The sequence below is a fragment of the Pteropus alecto genome, unplaced genomic scaffold, assembly GCF_000325575.1.
Source record: "Pteropus alecto unplaced genomic scaffold, ASM32557v1 scaffold100, whole genome shotgun sequence".
Classification (NCBI taxonomy): domain Eukaryota; kingdom Metazoa; phylum Chordata; class Mammalia; order Chiroptera; family Pteropodidae; genus Pteropus; species Pteropus alecto.
This window is the reverse complement of record NW_006430723.1, coordinates 5,288,909-5,313,966: the sequence shown is the minus strand read 5'-3', so window position 1 is coordinate 5,313,966 and position 25,058 is coordinate 5,288,909. Positions and strand designations below refer to the sequence as shown.

General features: G+C 37.5%; 1 protein-coding gene across 6 annotated transcripts in view; it reads right to left on the bottom strand.

The window, feature by feature from the left end:
• The window catches only part of CTNNA2 (catenin alpha 2), a 988,991-nt gene that overhangs the window by 671,867 nt on the left and 292,066 nt on the right, over nucleotides 1-25,058 (bottom strand). For all 6 annotated transcript variants that reach the window (XM_006905230.2, XM_006905232.1, XM_006905231.1 and 3 more), the window contains 3 exons: nucleotides 22,615-22,781; nucleotides 13,006-13,125; nucleotides 9,222-9,488 (listed from right to left, as the gene is read on the bottom strand). In XM_006905230.2, coding sequence (XP_006905292.1) covers nucleotides 9,222-9,488; nucleotides 13,006-13,125; nucleotides 22,615-22,781 — 554 coding nt within the window. The remainder of the gene's footprint in view (nucleotides 1-9,221; nucleotides 9,489-13,005; nucleotides 13,126-22,614; nucleotides 22,782-25,058) is intronic.

Sequence of the window (25,058 nt, the reverse complement as noted above, 5' to 3'; positions counted from 1 at the left end):
GGGTAGGAGTTTGTGTGTGAGCGTGTGTGTGTGTGTGTGTGTGTGTGTGTGTGTGTGTTAACTTCACCACTAAATCAAACTAAACCTTATAAATGAGTACCAAGTACATCTGCAGTACTGTACCATGAGGAGCACATGAGAAGGGGAAGATACAATCCTGGAAGCCAAGAAAAGACAAGTACTACTAATATAAGAAATCAGGAAAGAAAGTAATACTAAAGAGGTAAACATTTTAAATAAACTGCACTTTTCACCAGTAAATAGATCACTAGATAAAAGGACTTATTTGGTTCCAAATTTTAAAGTATGACTAATAAATAAATGATAATCAAAATGATATTTGCTATCACACATTTAGACAGTTTAGATATCCATATATCAATTGATAATATGTGATATTGACATATGATTATCACATGTGATAATTATATCAGTATCCAGGTATATTTAATATTTATTATTTGAAATAAAAATAAACTCAGGCCCAGAGAATATGTAAATATTCTCAAAGGAAAAAATTATCCTCATAAGGAAATATATAGGTTCCTATATTTCCCCTTGTGAAAGGAAATAATACAAGATTGGAAAGGTAATAATTTTGATTAAAGACAACAGGGAGGCAAACAAATGAGGATTTGATTGCAATTTTAAAAAATATTTCAAATCTTATTCTGTTATTTGCTTAATGATTTGTTTTTAGCTCCACATTTACTGACTGAAATATAGAAAATTAAATTGTTCTGGGATATTTCCTTGGAATAATTATGACACTATCAGAAAATACTCCTAGGATTATAACACCTTAAACAGCTGAAGCTGTTTAAAAGTAAGAAGATATGGGAGGTGACAATATCCCAGAATAAGATTTCTGGACAATAAATGATGATACTAGATAAACAGGTCCTAGAGGGATATAGCCTGGCTCAGGAAGCAGTGAAGAATTCACTGTCCCAGATGCTGGCTACCCAGTGCCCACAGGGCCAGCAGAACCACCCTCAACTCTCTATCCTACCTTGAGTTTCCCCTCTTCCTACAAACTCATCTGCATCTGCATTCATCTTTAGCACCTTCCCAGGGTAGAAAAATTTCCAAAAAGGATTAACGTGACTTTCATTGCATAACATTAGTATACAAAAGGCTTATATAAGCAGACTAAAATTCTCTAAAGGCAGATTACACCCTGTCCATATTTGCACCACCTGAGTTTGAGCCCATAATATATATATATACTTAGTGTTGTACTACGTTTACAGGTATAGACACCTACTGGAGTTTTTTAATGTTCTGTTTGGCCACCAGATGTCACTATAAGATAAAGAATGTTATAACACCACTGCTTGTTTCCCTCTAGAAGGGATTAAAAGGTAATTTCAATGAGTTTCTTTTGCAAGAATGCAAAAGGAACATATAGATTCAGAAGGCAGTCCATTAGGAGAAGATATGGTGAAGAGCTGAGAATTGTTGGGCTCTACTAACCCCTAGTTATTGATTCTACGTCCTACCAAATTGGAAAATCTGTCTCTGCTTTTTGAAAAAAGTGTGTTTAAAAGATTTTGTTGTTGTTTTTAAGACATTAAGTAAAATGAGTACACTAAGCACATACTAATAGAAGCTCAAATAAACAGAAACAGCTTAAGCTAAATTAGAAAAATCCTAGATGTTGTAGAATTTGGATTAAGAATGTTCAAAATATATAACTGCATAAATTACTAGACATTTAATAATCAAACTGGTGGTTATGTAAGTGAATCAAAAACCTAAAAAAAAATCAATACAAGAAAGTTATATCATGCAAAAAAAATAATTTCCTACAAAGGACCGAAAGTTCTAAGATTTCATATTTGGAATTATAAAAATGTTTGGTCTTATTAACTAAAGCTCACTGTACAAAACTCTAATTTTTGATATATAAGAATAAAATGTACGGTCCTCAAGGCCTATTGATTATACTCCCTCAATATGGTTCAGATTCATCCACTTCTTCCCATTCTTGCAACTTCAGACATTCATGTCTCAACGCTGATCACTCTAACTGTCCTGTGGCTTTGTCCCTTTCGCATTTATTTGCCACCCTGCAGCCAGAGAGATCTTTTAAAAACAGAAATCTGGCCGTGCATTTCCCTGCTTTTATCACCAGCAACTTTCTAATGCCCTCTGGTTGAAGCCTCCTTGGGAGGCCCACGAGGATAAGATCGGCCTCCAGCTCAACCACTTAGCCTGATATTTTTCTCATGCCCTGGGCTCCATCCCGGGGGATGAATAATTTATGCACTTTTTACCCACCAGACTTTTATATGCAATGATGTTCTTTCAACCTGAGAAACACTCCCATTCACACTTCATCATGTTAATTCCTACTCATGCACTTTCTACTCCAGAAATTCTTCTGATTTCATTCTCCCTAACCTCATCCCCAGGATACATACAATATACTAGGTCCATACTAGGTACGTAAGTGCACACCACAGCACTCATGCAAGCTGCTTATTAAGCATTTTTCCTTTACATTTTGCACATCTTTGTTCTTATTTCTCACTTAGTAAACTATAAGCTCTAAATGAATGATCTTAGCTATCCTGTGGCTAACCTGTATTGCAAGGCCTAGAAATGTTATCTCAGTAACCCCAGGTCACACATTCTTAGTTATCTGTAGAGCTTGGAGTAAGATCCAGACATCATGATCTAAACCTTGGGTTCTTTCCAATGTCCTATGCTACTTCCCAGGGCCATTAAGTAGAAATCACTTCATAGTAATATAGCAGAGATTATTAAGAAGTACTAATTAAAGTATTAAAGAAAAACAGACATAGTAACTGTACAGATGGTAAACCTTTGAAAATACTGGCATGCATTCAGATAGGAAGAAAATTGCTGAATTTGCCTGCTCCATCTTTTTAGTATCCGAATCAGAAGCTAAATGGTCCTGCTTACTGGTCTTCATTTTTATGCATCTGGCCTCCTGCTTGCTAATTTCTCTAGAAGACTAACAACATCTCGCATTTTCCTTATCAGTGTGTTTAAAGTGTTTTGACAGGACTCTCTCCTCTCCTCTACCCACCCTCAATCTAATGTAATGTAAAATGCAGGAAATTTACAATATCTGTAACCTATTATGGGCATTCACAAGATGTCTGCATTCAGAATGACTTCACTGAATGTCAAAGAAGGAAATGAGGGCTGGAGTAATAAGCCTCTCTGATAAATAACTATGCTGGTTTCCTCAGCAAAAAGGAAGATTAGAACTAGAAAGGGACTGAATGAGATGCTCTGTGGAAATTTCCTTCTCCAAGGAGGCAGTCCTTGCCTGATGTTCTCGAGACCAGCAATCAAGGAATCCCTTTAAGAACCACTGAGCCAGCTGGAATGCAGGTTTGTAGCTCCTTAAGGGACAAGAACTTCCACAGGAGCATTATCTGGGCCTATCATTACCTCAATATTCAAAAGGCATAAGAGTGATATTTGGAGTAGGAGGACAACAGAAAAACAGCGTAAGTAAGTGTAGTCTGAGGTCATGTATTCTGGCTTCTGATCTAAGTTACCTATTTAGCACTCCAGCTCTCCACTGCGACTATATTCCAACCCCGGATCCCAAATCCTATTGTCAGGTATCTAGAGAGCTCTTCGCCATGTCCCCAAAATGAGCTAGATCCTGCTGTGAAATGATTGCTACCACCTTAAATCTTGCTGCTTGACCTCATTCTTTGGACTAGAGCTCCTAGATTATCTGTGTACACCCAAGAAGAGCACAAGGTGGAATAACTCCTGGGCAGTGACCACTGGAGTATGGAAATGCTCCCCAGAGGACAATTCTCTCTTCATTGCAGTTCACCTACGGGACCTAACCATGTCAGATACAGGTTGTTACTATCCCCTTGGCCTGTGATTCAAATGCCCCACATTCCAACATTTCCATCCACTGAATACCAGATTAGCAAGAGATTTAGATCAAGAAAACATATTTATAGAACGAAGGAGGAAAAAAAGTTAGAAAACCTAAGACGATACAAAGGGGTTATGAATAATTAAGTAGATGCAGGAAGGACAACTTACATAGAGTTGATATGTCATGGTGACATATTTCAGCTCAATGTGTTCGAGACCAAATTGTCCTACTTCTAAAATACAGATATTTAAATCTTACAAGTTAGAAATAATATAGCGATAAAGCATAGTTAATGCTATTATAAATGTCCCCCTGTGCTGCACCCCTGCTTCCAAAGTTGAAGGAGTTAAGAACTAGAAAATAAAAGCACATAGATTTCATAACTGAATTCAAAGATCTTCAGTGTCACAAAGGAGGGGCAGGAGTATGGTTAGAAGGCAAGGCTGAAAAAGGTGGGAGCCAGCCGGCAGCCAAGAAAGGAAAGGCAAGGACTAGAATCTACTTCTTAAGGAACTCTAAAAATAAAGTGAAATATGAGAATATGGTAAATATGGTAGCCTAACACTTTTTGTAGAAGAGAAATACATTTTCTATAGGCTGAGGGGATGGAAAAAGAGAAGGAGAAAGAGAAACTGAAGGTACAAGAAAAAGAAAATTATTAATCAAGCAAACTCCCAGGGCAAGTGAGAAATGAGGGAAGCAGAGTCACAAGTAAAAAGCTTAGAGTTAGAGGAATGTGAGATAATGTTTATTGTCAGATTTAAAAGAAAACATTGACTTACAAAAGAAAGAGCTATTGATTATAAAGATTGGGTCATGAATGGTATTAATTTCTATTTTTCTAAAGTATCCTCATCTACAAAAGAAGCTCTAAAAAACAAGCTATAGTATATTATCATCTCTTTAATTAAAATAAAGATATTCTGTACCAATAACTTTTAATTTCCCTCTCTTCCACTCTTGAAAGTTTTCTGGCAGTCAAAATTGACATAATATGATTTACTTCTGAGCAGTCATTAGATTTTTTAAAATTTTTTTCGATATCCCTTAGTAGTTTCACTAGATAAAAATAACCATCTCAAGCTGCCACATTTTAAACAGAAGCTGATTTTTCCATTAGTTAGCAATCATTTACCTTTTTGCTGTTGTATTTTAAGAGATGCTCTTGACAGTTTTAAGTTGTTAAAATAATGGTTTTTCTCCTTCATTGTTTTGCTTCATAAATCACCATATCAACTATTCATGAAGATAACATAATAGTGCCAAAAATCAGGTCACCAAGCACTGAGCCACAAACATAAATACCCAGACAGAAATCAATCCTATAATTTAGACAAATGAATATAAAAGTACTAATTTTCACCTTGTTCTTAATCAACTATCAAACTCTCTGCTACTTCTGCATCCTACCACCCATAGAACTGGGTTTGACACACTCATGACTATTAATATAAAATATTCTTCAAATTCAACATTAGGGAATGTTAGCTATGCTAGTTATGAAAATATATTTTGTGTTTCTATAGTTCCTTTCACTACAGGATCTCGAAGATACTTTACTTTTTAAAATCTCCATTACATTGGGAAGGCATTAAATCAAGCATCAGGAAGGGATATTGTCAGAGAAGTAAGCCACAGGAAATTTGAGTGAGTTTCCCATTCAATGTGATATCAATTTGTTTAATATCTAAGAATAGCGTATAGGATGTGAGACAGACGCCTGTGAATTCTAAATCAATTTCAAAGCAATATGCCTGGGAAATTTAAAAACACCAAAGTGTTCATTATGCAACTGTAGAACAGAAATGTATAATTCTGTTACACAGTAAAGAGAAATGGAACATTATTTTTAGTAAAAGAATTTCAAATATCATTAAGGACTGTCTAGGTCTGCTAGTGTCAGCAATGATGAAAAATCTACAACTGGTTAATTATATTATATCCTGAAATATTTAATAATACTTTACTAGCATTACTACTTTTGAGAAGGTACTAAAATTAATTGCATTTTTTAAATAACAACTTTTAGGGAACTGTCAAATGAAATTACTGTCTATGAACTGCCAATTTAGACAGCTTCACATGTTAATTTTTGTCAACCCGAGAAATAAAATTTTAAACATTAGATAATGCTTTATGCATTTACATAGCTCAAGAACCAGTATACATTTAATAATAAAATATTACTTGATTAATATACTTAGTTAATAGATGATATAATTACGTAGGTAACATAATATACTTAGTTAATGTAATAAGTAATAAAAATTACTTGTTTATATATATAACAATATGATAATTAAGGAATTAGTTAATATACCATGTTTTATACAAAATATGTTGCTATATTCATGTGTTAACCTCCCAAAGCCTTATTTGTCCAGCATGAGAAGATATTACTGTAGTAAAACAGCTGAGTTTAAATATGTCCACACGTTTTGCTAATAGATTTTCCCCACATGGCCTTAAGTTTTGTTTTGTTTTGTTTTGTTTTATGAATCCAAAGTCATTTGTAACACTCTGGCGAGGACTTAATTGTTAACTTCACTTTATGTAAAAGTTCCTTTGATAAAAGTGGTCTGGATACAGAAGATGGAAGCCGGAGTCACCACTCTCTTGGGCAGAAGGGGGCAGCAGCTGAAGGGTCTGGTTTGTCCTTTAAAAGAGTTCCCTCTCTGCTACATTTCTACTGTATCACCGTGTGCTCACTTAGATTTTATTATTTACTTTTGATTATAAAATAAACTACGATTATAAAAATTCAATTATGTCAAAAGATAACAAAATATTCTACCTATTCTTAATTTTAAAAAGCACCATTTCATGAAATAATTTTGAATTTGAGATTGTAATTTCCTATTCTGTTTCACAGATGGGACACGTTTTGTTCTACTGTATACTTTAAAAATTAATGTAGCATATTACCTTTTAATATCTGAGTACATAACCTGCTTTTTTTCATTTCCTTAAAATATGGGCTCATCCATTCTTACTCTAGGAAAAGAAAATTTTCCTAGAATCATCACTCTGTCAAGTTTCAAAAGAACCCTTTTAGAATAGTTATTGGGACATTGACAAGGTCAATGGTTTTCCATCTGGGATCATGACACTGTTTACCAAAAATTAAAACTTGCCCTGAAAGAAAACAATAAAATTTTCTTTCTTTGCTCTTCCACACCTATGTCAGGATTACTTCTAGTAAATAAAAGGAAATAAAATTAAATTAAGTAATAAAATAAAGCGAAAAAACATTTTTATTGTCTATTTTGTGAACATGATTTCTTTTTCTCATTATTCTATATATATACACACACACACACACATACACTTTTATATATATTCTATATATATATAAAATAAGGGTTCAAGGGATTACGGAAATCTAGTGACTTCTGTTTATTTTAAAATTGAACCAGAGAGTAGGGGAGAGGGGGGAGTGGAGAGGTAGATGGGAGGAGGAATTAAAATCATTTCTTCATTTAAAAAAATATAACTTGAAAATAAATTCATATTAAAAACTTAAAATAATAAAAAAATAAAAAATAAAATTGATAATCTTACTGAATTCTCTTATTAGCTCCAATGGATATTCAGTTGTCTCCTGAAACTCTGTCAATACAATTACATACTAAAGCCCTATTTCTGGGTTAAATGCTTTAAATTTATTATCATATTTAATCCTTACAAAAAAAACTTAGAAAATAGTATATGATCTAATTTCAATATATATATATTTGACTAGCTAAAAAAGTAAGGGAAAAAGGAAAGGCCCTGTGAAAACTGCAAAGAGTTATCTGAATGTAAAGTATTATAATTATTCCTATATCATCCATCTCTATGCTTTTAACATCACTTGGTCCTAATCCTCTTTCCTAGCAGCCAGCCAGTCTTCTTCTGTCAAAAAGTCATGCCAACATATCCAAAGCAAGCTCATCATCTTTCTCCACAGCTGTTCAGTAACCTCTTTTTTCTTCTATAAATTTCTGTAACGTGTTCTACCACTTAAAGAGTGTTTAGCACATCCTACCTCCCTAATCTTCCCTACAGGAGGAAAGCAGATACTGATTATTTATAAATCTTTGCAGCTCTCACAACACAAGTAGACTTTCACTGAGCATAGGATGAACTCAACTAAATTCCAGCTTTTCAAAGGTGGGCCCACACCATGACCTAGGGGAGGTGAAGGCTGTCATCCTGGGGTGTTAATGATATGAGTCCCTCTCACCCACTTTGATGATGTGAACACACCCAGGGGCAGTGAGCCATTCTCCTCCTGTTTCCTTCACTGGGCCACACCCCCAGGAATAGTGGGTGCAGAATGTGGGTTATTCGTGGGACTGGCAGGGGTACTGCCCAGGAAGGTGATGCGAGGAAGACCACGATTCATGTGGGTCAGAAGGCAACAGAATGTGTTGGCCACTGATCTAAAATGAAAAAAACTAAGGACAGTTCTTCACCCAGGCAAAACAGGTGCAATCTACTCAGGCTGCCCGTGGCATTTGTCCCTTTAGTAATAAAGACGACCTTACAAGTGATGAACTGTCTGTAAAACAGCCTCTGGGGTAGGGAAGTTAACAGTGTAGAGGCTTTCTACTTGCTTGGGATAGAGCCCTCACACATATAGTTGTTAATTCCTTTAAAGACAAATTAACTAGGCTCTGACAATAAGTTACATTTCTAATAACAGTGACAAGAGAAAAATTCTGAGATGTCCTAAGTGAAGTCACAGCAGGCCGAAGGGTGGGAGGAAGAAACAAAGAGTTAATCAGTTAGCAGAGCTGGTGGGCAGACACCAACAAAACGCTGCTCACGTCCCTGAATTTATGTAGAAACTTTGAATTAAGTTCCTGGCGGCTATTTCAGTCCTTATCTTAAAAAAGATAGCCAACTGACAGACTCCACCGCATTCTGCTTACACATGAACTTTCTGGATGTATGCCCACCTATCCCAGAACTAGCCCCCTTCACCTTCACCTTCACCTGCCCCCCTTATCTATAGCCAGTGTAAATACTTTCAAAAGAACTTACATCTTTCTTCTTCAGACTCACTGAAGAGCCCAGGATGGCAGATACGTTTGTCTCCTCCATCAAGCCCTGCTGCTGGTGGTTTAGGCTATGTGCCCCAGACTAGCATATGGCTCAAAAAAACCTTTTCTTTTAGAAAAGCTTTGGGCCTTGAAGGACTTTGCTTAACAGTAGAAACATTCTGTAATTCATTCTAATACCAAAAGCCTTCAAGAGGGTAAATCAGTATATACTAGGTGGTGGCCCTTCACCCCCAATGCATTTTTTTAAATGAAAGTATACAGCCTTCTGTGTACATCACCGGGATGCTTACATCAAACTCGTTCAGAGCCGCAGCCAGCTCGCCGATGCCTGTGTGGCCTTTGGCTTCGTCAGTGGGCGAGGTAGCTTGAGCAGCGTTGGAGATGCCGGCAATGGCCTCCTGGACTTGCTTGAACACATAATCTCGGTTGGCTCTTGTGGCGGCAACATCTGGGTGGCGGAGAAAAGCTTGGGAGGCCGTGTACAGCATTGTGGCATTCTTCTTCAGGGCCCCTCGGGCGGCTGCCATCTCATCCCGACAGTGAGGGTCCTTCAGCTCCTGTGTGTGCAAAACACGAAACCTGTCACATCCATGACATTTACCATAGAATTGTTTGTAACAAAACTTAGAGACACAGACTCTGAGAACCACTCTGAATTTTAGAAACCATCTACTCTCTCTTGCACTCTCTCTAGCTGCCAGGACCTAGCACATACTGTTCTTGCTATGTGAAAGATCTGAGTGTCCCTCATCCACCCTAGCCTTTCATCTGACAGGGCCTACAATCCACCCTTCACTGAACTCTCTATCAGCTCCCACAGACCCTATTCCCTCCTGTAATTAACATACTTTATTATATTTACTTATTTAAGCCCATGCTTCTCAGTGGATCTTTAGTCACTAACACAGTGTCTGGCCTATAAAAAGCATGCAATAAATATTGTTGAAAGAAGGCAAAGCCAAACCACCAACAAGGTAAGTGTCTTATATGGATCAGAGACAGTTATCAGCAGATAAAAAACCCAACTTTCAGTCTCTTGATACTCCACTTACATCCATTTTCAATTATAATTACAAACAGGGGAAATCAAACTCTTCTGATTTTTGCTTAGTGCAATACTGCCACTTCATCATCATTTTTAGAATAGGGTTCATTTTTTTAAAACTACCTTTAATGACAGCTTCAATCATTGAGTTTAGGGAATAAAAAAAGAATAGGTCAAAGATGATAGAATTTCCTAGTTTTGGATATCAAAACAATACCACTGGGGAATCATTTTATTTTTAGCTTTAAAAGACATGTTAAGAAAATGTTCATATCATTTTTGGAAATGTTAAAGGCAGTGCTGCTCTCTCAGAGCCGTGTAGGGTTGCCAGGTGAGTATCTCTGGGAGAATGTTCTTGCACCTTCAAAACGTCATTAAAAGATATTTGAACTACCAGGTTTCTATTCCTATTTGCTCATTTGGTACATGACAGATGGATGACCTGGCAATCATCTTCCTTTTTGTGGGTCAAAATAACTCTGAGACAAGCACATTATATCTGATTATCTAGGTTGTCAAGACAATAAGTAATAACAGAACCATCCATCCTCTTTTACTTAAATAACAGATTTATGCCAGCCAACACAATTTCTAAATTGGGATTATTTATTTTTAGCCCTAATGATGAGCACAGATAAACAGGCAACAAATTTATATGAGTGTACTTTTATGCTAGCATATATTTAGGCAATGCAGGTAGGTTTCTCCCGGCCAGTAACAAAGGGCCTTATTAACCTCCACAACACCTGGCCCAGAAATTCCACTATTTCATTACTGAGTGTCTCTGCTAAAAAAAAAGAAAAAGGAAAAAAGAAATAAGAAAAAAAAATCTGAATACGTGAGAGAGGATGGGTGGAAAATTCTCTCCATAAAGATATTGGAGAAAACAGTCTTTAACCACATGAAAAAAAAAATAATAATCTAATTGTTGAATTATGAAAAATTGGTTAAGGAAACTACTGAAGTATTCATTTGATGGACTATTTATATAGACATTAAAATTAGTTTCCAGAAAGTAATAATATGAATAATAGTTATATAAAATGAAAAAACAAAACACAATATGCATATTTTATACATAATATGATTGCAAGTATGTTAAAATATGAAGATAAATACTGAAAGGCAAAATACCAAAATATCAGTACCATTTTTTTCTGAGTGGTAGGGTAGGATATGGTTTTTATATCTTTCATTTCTGTTCTTTTTCTAAATTTTCTTTAAAAAGTCTGAAATAGCAATTAATTAAAAATGAAGTGTTAATGAAATAAAAATAAATAATATTTATGTGTCGTCTCATGTGACTATCTCATATATTCACCCATGGATTTTAAAACCGGCTACATGTTGATGACTCATGTTTCAATCTCCAACCTACATCTCTCGTCTATTCACATTTCTACATAGATATTTCACAAGTTTCTCAAAATCCATGCATCTAAATATACAATCTTTACTTATAACTCTAGTACCTTTCCAGTCTCCCTGATCTTAGTAAATATACCACCATCAACCCATTTGCTCAGAAGAGAACTGGTTGCTGTCACTCCCTAACCACACACATCCAATTCAATAGAAGGTCCTATGTGTTCTGTTTTCAAAATCAACTTTGACATCCTATAGTCTTCTCCATTCCCACAGCTCCACACTCATCGAGACCATCACCATTTCTCGCCTAGGCTACTTCCGCCCCCTCTCAACTACAACTAATTTCCCTTCTTCTACTCTACTCACCTCCCTTTTTGCTACATAGAGGATATTAAAATGTAAATCCGAGACATGATACCAAACATTGAACTATTCAAATATTACAGACTCACTTACCCTTAAATCCAAACACTCTACAAGACTCCAGATGTCCTTGTATGCTATTTTAATTCCCAGTCTCTCCCTGGTTCATTGAGATCAAGATTCAATGTATTCTTTTTCAGTTGTTTAAAAAGCCAGCAGCTTTCCGATCTCACAACTGTGCTGCTGGGTAACTTCACCCCTACCCACATTAAATTTGAGGCTACCACACAAGATTCCACTTGAACAAAGAATTCTGTTGGTAACAATACTTAAAGGCCATCGCAAACTAAAATCATGTGTGTGCGCCTGTTATAGGCCATTGTAAGCTCTCTAGGGACAGGGACTAGATCTTGGCCAAGTCTGTACCAGCAGCATCGCTTCAGCCAGGCACAGAACGAACACTCAACAAATATTTGTTGACTGGAACTTTCTGGTTGGTCATAGAAAATCCTAGAAAAAATCACTAAGAATTGCCCGAAATGTTGAATTCTGGGAGCAGTCGAGAGAATGGGTGAAAAGGATTTTAACTGACTCTTCCATATTTGCAAACATGTTTTTCTTAGCTAGGAAGAAAGAAAAAGAACACATTTTGGGGAAACAAAATTCTGATGGCACCTAATAAACAAACAAAGCTGGCTAAAACCGAGGGTGCCAGGAGAGGCAGAGAAGACCCCATGCCAGCACCTTCATGAAAGTGACTCACTACCCACCTACGCTCTCCCTCCTCCCTTCGTTTTTCTTTCTGCCTTTCCTCTTATTTTCTTCATGTTTTCTTCCTCTTGTTCATAAAACTTTTACTCCACACTCTGCATATCCTGGATGTACACATGCATGGTGGTGTCTACAGGGCTAGGAAATAAAAAGGGCAGGCAAAGAGGGGTGGTGCCTAGAGACTGACCACAGCGTCACACCACAGTGTCATATTTTTGATTTGACTGAGAATTTCCTAGAGTAAACAAAAGGTTAGAAGGTAGTGGGGCTGGCAGCAGGGGTTCTCGGAAGTGATGCAGGTGGCCCCGTGACCTCCTCAAGGTAGGCAGAGGCCAGAGAGTACTCCAGGGCCCACAGTGGTATGAGAACCAGCCTAAGCAGGAAGCAGCCTTTGTGATCCCAGGTACTGAGAGCATCTGCTAATCAGAGCCAGCAGATGCGGCTGATCTATTGGTCAGACCTAGATAGCTACAAGGTTACTGAAATTCACACATTTTCTCCCCTAGCATTTCCAAAATCTTTCCCACCTGTTGTCTTCTTGCTGCTACATAGTTAAGTTTCACCATCTCTTTTCCAAATTCTTTAAAACGGTTTGCAAGGTCTTGCTCATTTGTAGCATTTTTGACAGCTTCCAGGGCCTCCTCCACCTGAAGTGATAAAAAACAAACATATTTAGAACTACATCATATTTCAATATTATTAAACTTGTTAGAAATGGCATCTTGTAAAAAGAAAAAAAAAACACTAATATTCATTGACATTTAAATAAAATAATAGGGATAACAGTATTCCTAATGAGCATTTATAATCAGAATAAATATTTGTTCAAGAATTACAGAATATTTTATATGTGAAAGAATAACTGCTGAACTCTTGGAACATAAAATACTATATTGATTGTATTTTATTGAGTTATGACTCATAAGGAATACAGACTTCTAATGTTGAGAAAAAAATAAAGGAAAATATATTTTTTTAAAAAATGCAATTTCAAAATAAATTCTAGAAATCTTCAGAGGAGGAAGTGGCTCGCAAACCACACCTGGAAGAACACCTAGGCTTCTGAAAGACTGAGGCAGCTTGAATCTGCAACCAATTTTCTTGTCACACCTCTAAATCTGAGACTAAAGGGATTATAATTTTAATCTGAGTTTACACCCTGCCACCTAATGGAAAGAGGAGATATTAAGCCTCGAGAAGAAAATGAATTGACGTTTTGTTGTCATTAAAGGTGTCATCGACTGGGCTGAACAGAATGACAGCAAGCATGCCACCCTAAGGATATGCTCTGCTTCCAAATTCCTGCAAACTGTCACTGAATTTTTCCAGCGTAGCCTTGTACTTGAATTATCAATTTCATTAAAAACTCCTTTAAAAATGATTTGAGGATCTGAGAGGTACTAAAGTCTCCTCCCCTCCAGGATGATTTTAACTTTAACATGGTGTGAAGATTTCTACAATCTGTAACCCTTTAAGGTTATAATACCTTTAGACTTAACTAAAATTAAGATATTATGGTGAAGCAATCAACCAAGTCATTGTCAGTCATGTAGCATCTTTGTAGAAATTATTTTATCAGCAGAAATAGCAAAGAACACAATCCTGAGTGAATAAGGCATAAGACAGATATGTGTTTACAAAATTGAAAGTTGTTAGTTATGAAGGGAGCCTGGCACAGAGGTTGCAGTGCAGGCTTCTGAGAGAGGCAACAGAGAAAGAGAAGGCAGCTCTGCAGGAGTGATAAGAAATGCAGAGAATACACAGACTTCCTGCAGAACTCCAATTGGCTCTTGTAGTTTGGATCAAAACAAAGGACAAGATATAGACAGTTTATTGTTTGACAATGCAGAAATACAAATGACCACTAAAGTGGCTGGGAAAAGCCAAAGATTAACACAGTTCTGAGATGGAGAGATGGGCAAATTTGCTTAAATTCGACACAATTGCAAAGGTGGCTAATCTGACTTTCTTAACAAGTTTCACTGAGTGGAAAAAGAGCATAGTGCATATAAACCAAACCTTTTACTCAATAGATATAATGCTGTTCAACTAGCTAATTTATCTCATTAAGGGAAGAGTTGTAGCAAGGGAAGTTAGTTAGAATGGTAATCTAGATTCCATATAGAATTAAGTTTCCATTCTCATTTTCTATGGCATTCTGCATCTTTTCTTCTTCCTAGTTGAAAAAATATAAAATGGTGACTTAATTCCCCAGTGTTGGACTTTTCCAATTTCTATCCAGGCTCTAATAATACCCAAAAGAAAAGAAAGAAGTATAGTTGAAAAAGGAACCGTTATATATCAGCATGTGTTTTAGGGACTGAAATCAAATTTCATTTTATGGTATAGAATTGCCCATTTAAAGTATTTTCATAGTTTAATGAGAATCTCCTAACTCAAGTCTTTAAAAGAACAGAACAGTGATGTCTCCCTTTCTAATACGTTTATAATAGTCTTAACGTGGCTATCAACAGCTTCACAGAGGGACAGACAGCCTGAGCAGTTAATTTGTTCCTGCTGCTTATTTGAGTTGTAGGTCTTTTCTCAGGACATAAAAACTGGTTTCAGGGAAGAGCAAAATAATTATCTCAGAGAGAGCTAAATCTTGGATTTGTTTTATATAAATATATATATTTGTTTTATATAAATATAAAACAGGCTTCTTTCTGGTTGTTAATCAGACCAATTTGGAGTATTTATTTTGTTGTGTAACACATAATTTACTTTCTCATTGGTTTTCTCTGAAGAATACAGATGCAGTTTGAATTTATGTTTCTAATTCAATGAAGTTCTTTTGAAACGAAACAGCAATAAAGGTAGACTTAGTCATACTGAGAGATTTAAGGTGGACTTATTCATACTCAGTTTAATCTGGAAGGATCTGAGAGGTCACCTAGTGAAAAGTTCTCAGAATCCTACCAAAGTCCCACAGAAATGGAGGGAATGGGACCAAAGTCTGGATTATGGGTGCAAATGCTGCTGTTGGATAGACTGATGACGCAGAGAGAGACAGAGATAGAGAATAGGTAGAAAGTGGAAGGGACGGGGAGGAGGAAAAAAAGGAGAAAGACAGTCATCAGGTACTTTTCAGAAATCAAAATCAAGTTTTAACTTTTGAACAGAGCCAATGATTTTTTTGTTCTTTCTGGGTGTCTGGGAGAAGGAAATTGACTCCTCTAAGCCAAACAAGCACTTTAAAAGGCAGTTCTTATACAGAAGAGGTGCTTGGAAGGCCACTAAACCTTTCAACACCCCGTGTCTTCCTTAATAAAATGAAGGCAATAGTGTTTGTCTACACGCTACATAAGGTTGTTCTAAGAATTAAAAGAGATAAGAAATGAAGAAGGGATATAAATGGGAACTATAAAATAAGATGGACAACTAAATCCACATATAAAAAATGAATATAAAGGCGATGAATGCTCTAATTAGAAGGCAAACTCTCAGATCGGGCTTTTAATAAAAGATCCAATGATATATCATCCACAAGAGACAATTTAAACAATAAGACATAAAATGCTAAAAATGAAAGAATAACACCTTCTACCCTAATAAATTTGAAAACCTATATAAAATAGTTAAATTCTAAAAGATATAAAATGTCAATGTGATACAAAAAGAAATAGAGAACTCGAATAGACCAAAGAATGTTACAGAAATGGAAATGGTAGGCAAAGATGTCCTCTCTACCCTTTTCCCAAATAAACCAGGCACATTATATATTAAAAAGAACAAAAGAAGGAAAAAAGAAAAATAAATGTAGAATAGCAAATACTTAGCAGAGTGCCTGGCGAGAATTAGGAGCTCCTTAAAGAAAGATACTGACGTGCTACATAGTGTCTATCGGAGGGAAAATTTTTTTCCTAAGTAATTTTGAAGAGGAAAGACTTCATCTTACTCTTGGAAAGTCTACAGATGACAGGGGACTTGGGAGGGGTGGAGGGGACGCTGCGGAGAGGATACAGGCGGCAGGCGGCTGCGATGGCGCTGAGAAAGAGGGTCGAGCTAATGTGGGAGGTGTTATAATAAGGAGGAGGTCTGGGAGACTCTGTGTCCTGGATCAGGGCATTACTTCCATAAGCTGTCATAGCCTTCTTCATTATGAATGTCCTCGTGATCTCGGACATTACAGACAGCTGTTCTCCTCCCCCGGCCAGACTGAACTCATGAACACCAAAGCGAGAATGCTTTGCTCAACCAGGTTTTCCTGTCCTTAATAGTGACAGCTTGTACACAGGTACAGCTGAAAAGACTGAAACTTCTAGGAGAGATATTAAATTTCCTCCCTAATTAGTAGATTTAAATATTATTTTCAGAACTTGTCAGTTAAACTCAAAGTCTTAGTCTTCTCATAGAGCTTGTTCAAAATAGCCCCCGCCCCCATTTCTAAAGCAAGCCTGTCTGCCGCTATTATTTAGTCCACAGCTGTGTCAAACTTTGCGACATTCTTTAAATCAGCCTCCAATTCTGCTGATTGAAATTGCACTTAATTTACTTTGATAATAAAAATGTAGCTTGAGAATTCGTTTATCCATTACATACTTACGAAGCACCTACTAGGAGCTAGGCAGGCACACAGGGACAGCGGTAATGTTGAACTGAGCCATCTGATCCCGCCCCTCCTGGACTGTGCGATCTGGTTCCTTTGTCAACAGTCACTGCCCATAGCAGTGCTGTAAACCATGGCTGTTATGATCATCATTTCTGTCTGGACAGACTGACCTCATTCCAGGGTCCTACTGTTGATACTCGATTGATTTTAAGTGACGTTGATGAAACTATAAGTCATATGTAACTCCCTTGTTAGATTCTGGGTTTATAGCTAAATTAAAAAAAAAAAAAGATTTTATCCTGGAAATAAGAGTTGGCCAAGTGAACAAATGAATGAGTATAAGATTCTACATTTAACTACTTTTCTTGTTTAGCCGTGTACTCTGGTTTGATCACGGTGTCTCAGAGTTTTCATACTTTATCCTCCTGCCTCTTAAAGATAAGCTGGCCTTCTTGATTGAATTTTGGTTCCTTGTTAACAGGTGAGGAAAATGATTTCATTAGAAATCAAGAATGACTAAATGCTATTGTCATTTATTCTTAAAGTGCCATGTTTTATAAAGCACAATAATAATAGAGCTTGCTATGCTTCCAAAGTTATTTTCAGCTTTTGAAAGTAAAATGACACTAGCCAGTGTCATTGAGTATTTACAGCGTGTCAGACATTGTTCTAAGTGGTTTGCTCATATCTAATTTAGTCCTCAAAAACAGCTCTCTGAAGTTTTTGTTTGTTTTAGTTTATATTTTACAGAGGAGAAACTGAGGTCAGAGTAACATGACTTGCTTGCAAGGTCTTACAGCAAGTGAGCACAGAAGCCTGGCTTGAAACCCAGGGGATCTGCACCGAAGAAAAATACATAGACACCTAATCGATGTCACAATTTGTGCCTTGATCAAGCCTTGCCTGAAGCTGCAAGCTTTTTGTTTGGTGAGCCAATATATTCCCTTTTTAAAAGACCAAGCTGAGTTAGGTCTCTGTTATTTAAAAATGAAAACATCCTAATCATTATGTTTTCCTTCTAGGTGAGACCGTATCAATATGCACATTTTCCTAAGATGAACTGTACTCTTGCTTAAAGTCTCCCCTACTAGCCTATAAGGCTTCGAAGGCAGGATCTGAGCCTTATTCATCTTTGAGGTTATCTATCTTGGCACAGATAAGTACTTCTCGAAAGGATAAACTGAATAAATGATAAATTCTGAACAACTCAGATGTATGAAGTGAATGCCAATGACAGCTCTAACAGAAAAGATATGCTAGGAACCCATGCAATCATTTCTACCTTTATAATCAGAGACAAAAATATTTTATACCAACTGATGGCTGTTATTCAAATACAAGAGCCACATTAGACCTTCAGGGCTAAATGGGAGACTATCGAGAAATAATAAGTTACTGAGGATGCACAAAACTATTTGATGTTAATGTCACAGAAAGCACAGGTAATATTAAAGTCACCCTGTCCATCAATGCTCCCAAACAATGGGACAGCAGAATTTGATTTAGTCCTTGGTAGCCACTAAGAAAATCTGCCTTTCCTTAGAAGTTGACCAAGGGGTTGTTGTTTTCTGTTTTTGCTATTCCACTTTTTGAAGAGAAATTTTGAGATAATCGAGAACATCATTATTCTAGGACCTAGCCTGAAGATAGAAAAAAGGTGACTGTTTTCTCTGACACACACATGTCTAGATGTGTTCATGCATAATGCCATCACCAAGGCTAAAATCTGACAATATAATCTGATTACATTAATTCAGAGCCTAGAGAAAATAAATATCCCTCTTCAAGATCACTGATTGAAATGTGTGATTCCTTTAAAAGTCTTAAGTACCACATGTCAACCTAAAACAATATTAACTGATTGCAGGAGACACCAGGTGTCTGGCTAGGGAATCACTCACCAGCAGCTTCAACAATAAATGCTATTAAAATTCAGTATTTTTTAAAGATGTCTGATGTGCAACTGAGTACTTTAGCTTTGCTCAGGAACATCGAATCCCACCTTTGGTGATAATTCAGCTTTGAATTGTGCCACTCGCTATTCCATCACTAGTCTCCTGAATTTGAAACAAGTACAGTAGCGAAAACTGTTTTGGGACCCACTGATATAATATACTCAAAAAAGGGTTCCATATTAAAGCACACACAATTCAAGCATAATAAAACAAGTAGGATAATATGGACAACTATCATATCTGTATGTTACGTGAAAAGATGGACTCCTTAGCAGCCATATGAACTTATGTTTCCAAATATAATTATAAAGCAGAATGCAGAGAACCTGCCCAATCACACCACCTCTGCAGAGCTCCCAAGTCTCCACTCACTTTTAGTGGGCGAATATTTGCTCACGATTACTCGATTTGCCAACAATTACCTATCTGGTTGCAGGGCAGAGAATGAAGGTGGGTGTTTTAGGAGACTAAATCAACTAGTCTTCGTCTACTAAGTGAATTATTAATGGAAAAACATGAATACAAGTTTCTGATAAGAAGGCAATTCTTCTATGTTCCTGTAAGTTACTCAAAAATGTAAGTTACTCAAAAATGAGAAAAATCATCTGGAAAGAATAGCAATAAAATTTGGTATATGTCCTAAAGGATAAAAAATAAAATATCATGTGTAATGCTGAAAGGTAAAACAGCTGGGTCATGGTTACCATGACAGGAAGCTATAGGACTGACTCACTGCAGGGTGTTACTCAAGCTTCTGAACCAACAGCAAACTGAGTCACTACTATTAAAAAGCACCTGTCACTCTTATTCTAATCTACGTTTAATCACCTTTATGATAAAGAAACTCTTTTTATTTGGAAAAAGTCTTAATAAAGGTGTAGATGATAATTATAACCTGCTCTATCAAAACATAGAAAGATATTTTCTTCATCCTAGTTAAAAACAAATTAATAGATGCTGGCAGACAACACTTGTTTATGAGACAATGTGCTTCTGTGGAAAAGCACAAAGATGCTACTAAGAATTATATACCATGTCTGTTTGCAATGAACTCTTGCATTGTCTTTTTATGGGTGTGTGAGGCCCAGAGCCCCATAATACGAGAGCCTGACTGACTTGAACCCACAGCGTGCCATGGAACACCAACTGAGTAATTCAGAGATAGCACTAGAAACTGTAATTCCTCACTTGTCCCACAAGATAGCAACATTCCACCACTGCTGTTCACTGCAGAGGCTACGCTCCAAGTAGAACAAATGTGTTATTTAGTCTACAATCATTTTTAATTTTACTACTGACAGTCTGACGGGACTTCTTAATACTGCTGGGTTGACCTTTTCATGATTTGGGGCTAAATCCTTTTATTTTCCTTTTTTTTTTTTTTTTTTAACTTCCTTTAATCTGCTATGCAGGGAAGAGAATACAACTGACTCCACATCACGACAAACTGCAGTGGTATTATCAACCAACAGCACTGGTCAAAACAGGTGGGTGGAAAGACAAGGCTACAGGTAGCAACTGGTGCCACACATCACATTACAGGCCAGGATTTCATGAGCATTCTTCTGAGCAGAATGTTTATCCTGTCATCACTCCGCATGAATGGCTGAACTGGGCCTTCCGGAGCACAGGGAAGAATGCCACATGAGATGTAAAGTTAATTTCTTTAGGCTCAGTTCTCTTGTCCTTCTGGGTAAAGGAAGATTGTCCATCCTGGGAAAGATCTTTCTTAAAATGTTGCCTAAGTAGGCTGTAAGGGAAAGATAGGACTTTTTCTCCAGCACACTTGAGAACAAAGTTATCTGTTGCCTAAAAGGTGTATATGACACAGGTGAGTTAGAGAAATGACAGCCAGCACTTCAGTCTGCAGAAGGGATCTTACCATGGCAACGTGACCACCATTATTCAAATGCTTACTTTGTGCGAGACTGTGATAAATGCTTCATTGGAATTTCCCTCATTTAAACATCCCCACAACTCTGAGAGTTGTACTGTCATTAGACCTTATTAACAGTAGTGTCTGAGATGTAAGGAAGTTATGTGGTAGGTTACAATACAGCTGGTAAGTAGACATCAAACCAAGGTTAAATCTGGTCAGTCTTACTTTGATGGCCAAATGGTTCAATTTTAATCGTGATGTTTAATCGTGATGTCTCAATACCTCTGAGACAGGTAAAGTCTCTCCTCATATTGCCCACATCATCCTATTTGCAAGAAACTTTCCTGGCTTTTGAGGGCCTATTCTGTTAGAAGAATCTGAGAAAAACTTCCAAGTAGTTTCTCCTTTGTGTCCCTTGGCTCTTCAGGCACCTGTAACAGAAACCGTGAAGCGATTGATGGTTTATGACCATTGAACTCAGGACAAAGATGCTGGAATTTGAGGTTTTTCATAATATTGAGAGCTTAATACATAACTTGGAAATCTTGGCCACTTTACTGAGGCGAAGTCAGATAAAAGATCTGGCCCAAAAAAATTTGACAGAAAACTTTTGTGGTGCTTGAAACTTCTTTGGAAATTACTGAACAAATCTAAGATGGAGAGCAAGTTCTCATTATTCATTTCCCATCTCACCTGCCCCCTCATCGTTCATTTCACTGACAAAGAAAAGAACACCTGGATGGTTGACTAATAGGGAAAGTGATATGCCAGGAATGGCCAGGGCTAGGGAAACTAAGCCAGCAATAAGTTGGTTCCCCATAAAGGAAAATGCATGGTTCATCTAAAGATCAGTCCAGGGTTGGTGCCAGTTGTCTAGGCATGGAACAGAGACTCTCTAGGCAGAAGCCATATTGCTAAGCAACTAATGTAATCATCTTAGTTCAAATGGTTGAACCATCCTGGTTGCAACTAGTTATCAGTCGGCAACTGGGAAAACAGAGAAAGGCTGAGCCATTGAGGACTGGGAAGGTTGCCTTGGCCCCTGGTCCAGTAAAATTTGTGAAGAGGGTAGGGCTCCACTTCCATTAGGAAACACGAGAGTGAAAAGGAACCAAGGAACCATGACAAGAAAGGCACATGTAATGGAGTTACATGGGTTAGTGGGGCACTGAAATCCCCGGAGACTCAACTGAGTGTGACAGATGTCAAGTGTGGTGTGACAAGGTTGATTCTACACAGGGAGGAGTGATGGGGCTTTTTATTGCAAGACTAAGAGTCCATATATATAAATAAAGGTAAGTCTGGAGAAGCTAACAAAATATATTCAACATGTGATGTATGTTAAGATGGGCACAAGCAGTCATCTGGCCAGATAACCAGCAGAGCCGACCTAGTTTGAATCAACACATGGACCAGCACTGCTCTGAATCTTAAGACAGAGCCAAGACAGGTGAACCATGCTCAGCCTCTGCAGCCAAAGAGAATGCAGTTTTGTACTCAAGGAAGTAAGAGGGAAAGTTAAACTCTGTGTTTTGAGACAAAAAACAATTCAAGTAAATGTTCTATAACTGTTTGAATATATTGTTGAATATGATTTAAGTATTAGAAAAATTGGGGGCGTACCACATGGATGAGTGACCAAGTGATCTGTTGAGGAGTGACACATCTTCAGTAGGAATCAGTGCTGCAATATATGTGGCCAATATTGCCAACCACGTAAAGCAAGTTTTGGTAAGTTCTACATACGTACAATTTTCAGATGAGATAAAAGTCTCATGACATCTGCCATGTCCGCCAGGATGAGTAAGCGTGTTACAGCCGATAGCAAAGCCCTTGCCGCTCGCACCATGGTGCCACGCTTCACAGATGAGCACGGGTCATCAGCAAATTCCGAGGAGGCGATGCGCATGGTCTCACCTGGAAGACAAACAGGGAGGCGTGTGGGTAGACGGGAGGCTCAGGGGCTGGCAATCCTAAAGATCTGTGGATGGATGATTGTGGCTTTCATTGCAAAACTGCCATGGACACGTAGTACTTCTGTCATCTCCAGCACAGCAGCACCTTTCAAGGCAAAAGCATCGGTACACACGGGCAGGTGCTGTGGACAAAACAAGGTGCTCATGTCACATTAAATGTGGAATAAATAGAATATATTGAATTCAATGTGTCAAATAGTTGAGATGAATTTGCCCTTATCTTAATCATTCTCACTCTTCATTTCCCTTGGAACGAATGATATTTTAGGCAGCTAGTTAAGGTTCCTGTCAGTTCAGGTACAATGATGACTGCTCTACAGAGGATTGAAACTTAAGACCTTAGCCTCGTTAACTCTGTACTCTTAGTCGAGTCAGACAAGTGCAGACTATAGAGATATCAAAAATCTAGTCTCTTAATACTCTGTTAGGAACCTATTCTCCAATACAGAGAACATTTATAAGACTATTGAACCAATTCTACAAATGTTTATTAAACACATACTTGTGTCAGATTGTCTGCTAGGCTCTGGAATTACAAAGGTGACTGAGAAAGGTGACAATCTAATAAGGAAACATGTAAATTCATACAATACAGTGCTTACATGTCATAACAGTCATATGATGAAGAATGTAGGCAAAAGAGAGAAGGGAGTAATTTACTTATAAAATATGAGGCTGGGGGGAAGCTGTCGCCTCAGATGGGCTTCGAAGAACTAAGTGTTTACCACGAAGTCAAAGGGGGCACCTTAGATGGTGTGAATTGTGTGCACGGCTCCCAAACCCGGACTAAGCCCTGGGGGTGGGGAACTGCAGTCACGGGGAAAGCACGGTGAAGAAGGGGTACAGAGGAGAGAGGTGCCGGTGCTTGGAACACCATGAGAGAGATCTGGACTGTGTGCTCCAAGGGAGGGAAATGACATGAATAGATTTCTATTTTGGCCACGATCCATAAAATAAAGTGGAAGGGACAAGGATAGGGAAGAGAAAGCAGATAGGGAAAATGCAGTTATAATCTGAGAAAGCAGTAATGAGGGCCTAGTAATGAGGGAAAAGGAATGTGATACGGGAAGGAAGGCAATATTAATGAGATCTGTATTGGAGAAACAATGGATCCAGAGACAGGTTAGATGTGGAGACCAGAGGGAGAGAGTGTGGACTTGTGAATACTGACACAATGCAATTGGCAGGTACGCAAAGGGACTTCAGGTGTGGACACCAGAGGGAGATCATTAAGTAGGGTGAGACAGGTCCCATGTCAATGGGGTGGGTTCTCACCTGGGGTGGAGAGGGCTGACAGGAAGCATAATGAAGCTTCACATAGCAGAGCGTACACAAGTGCATAAAAGCTTCAATAAACTAGAAGAGTACCAGTAATATGACCAATTATTTAATTTAGGGTAAAACAATTCATTTAATATTGTATTTATGGAAATGATACTTCTCATCTATTAATCAAAACCTAGCTCATTTAAGTAAAGTCAATTATATCATTGAAAGTCTGTGTGTTCTGTAATTTATCCTAAGATACAAGGAAAAATAAAAAAACACTTCTTTCCATTTTACAGGCAGATTGGAATAAAATGTAATTTGCTCAGTTAGTATTATAGTTATTTAAATGCTCACGGTGATACTTTTATACTTGGGAAATGTGGGTGTGTAAGGAAATATATCGTGCTGTTGAATTTTTAAAAGAGACTACCATCTATAATAAGTATGTTATGTAGCGGACTAGCTTATCTTTTATGCTTAGGCATAAACAAATACCTTGATATATAACAACAGCCAGGGAGAAACTTAAAATTCCATTACCATACTGGCACAATGGTGAATTTTCAAGATGCATGGCCCTAGAGGACTAAATAAACTTTAAAACAGAGGTTGGCAGTTAGGAGATATATATTCAAACCAAGTGCCCCACCCTTGTCACACCCTTACATAAATCTCCTCCTCCTCCGTGCCCCTCCAAAAAAGACTCATTAGAAGATATCTGTGTGGTCTGAAAAAGAAGGCTACCTCATTTCCAACTGTACAGTGCAACTAGAAAGAACATTATACATCAAGGCAAATCTCATGAAATATTGAGAGGGTCACCGCAGATAAATGGATAAGTGGACTGGATCTACTTATTCAAAGAAAGGGGAGATTTATTCTGCATATGAACCTACATGGCTGATCTCAAATTCTGCAGATGAAATTGATATGAGCCACAGCTTGGGTA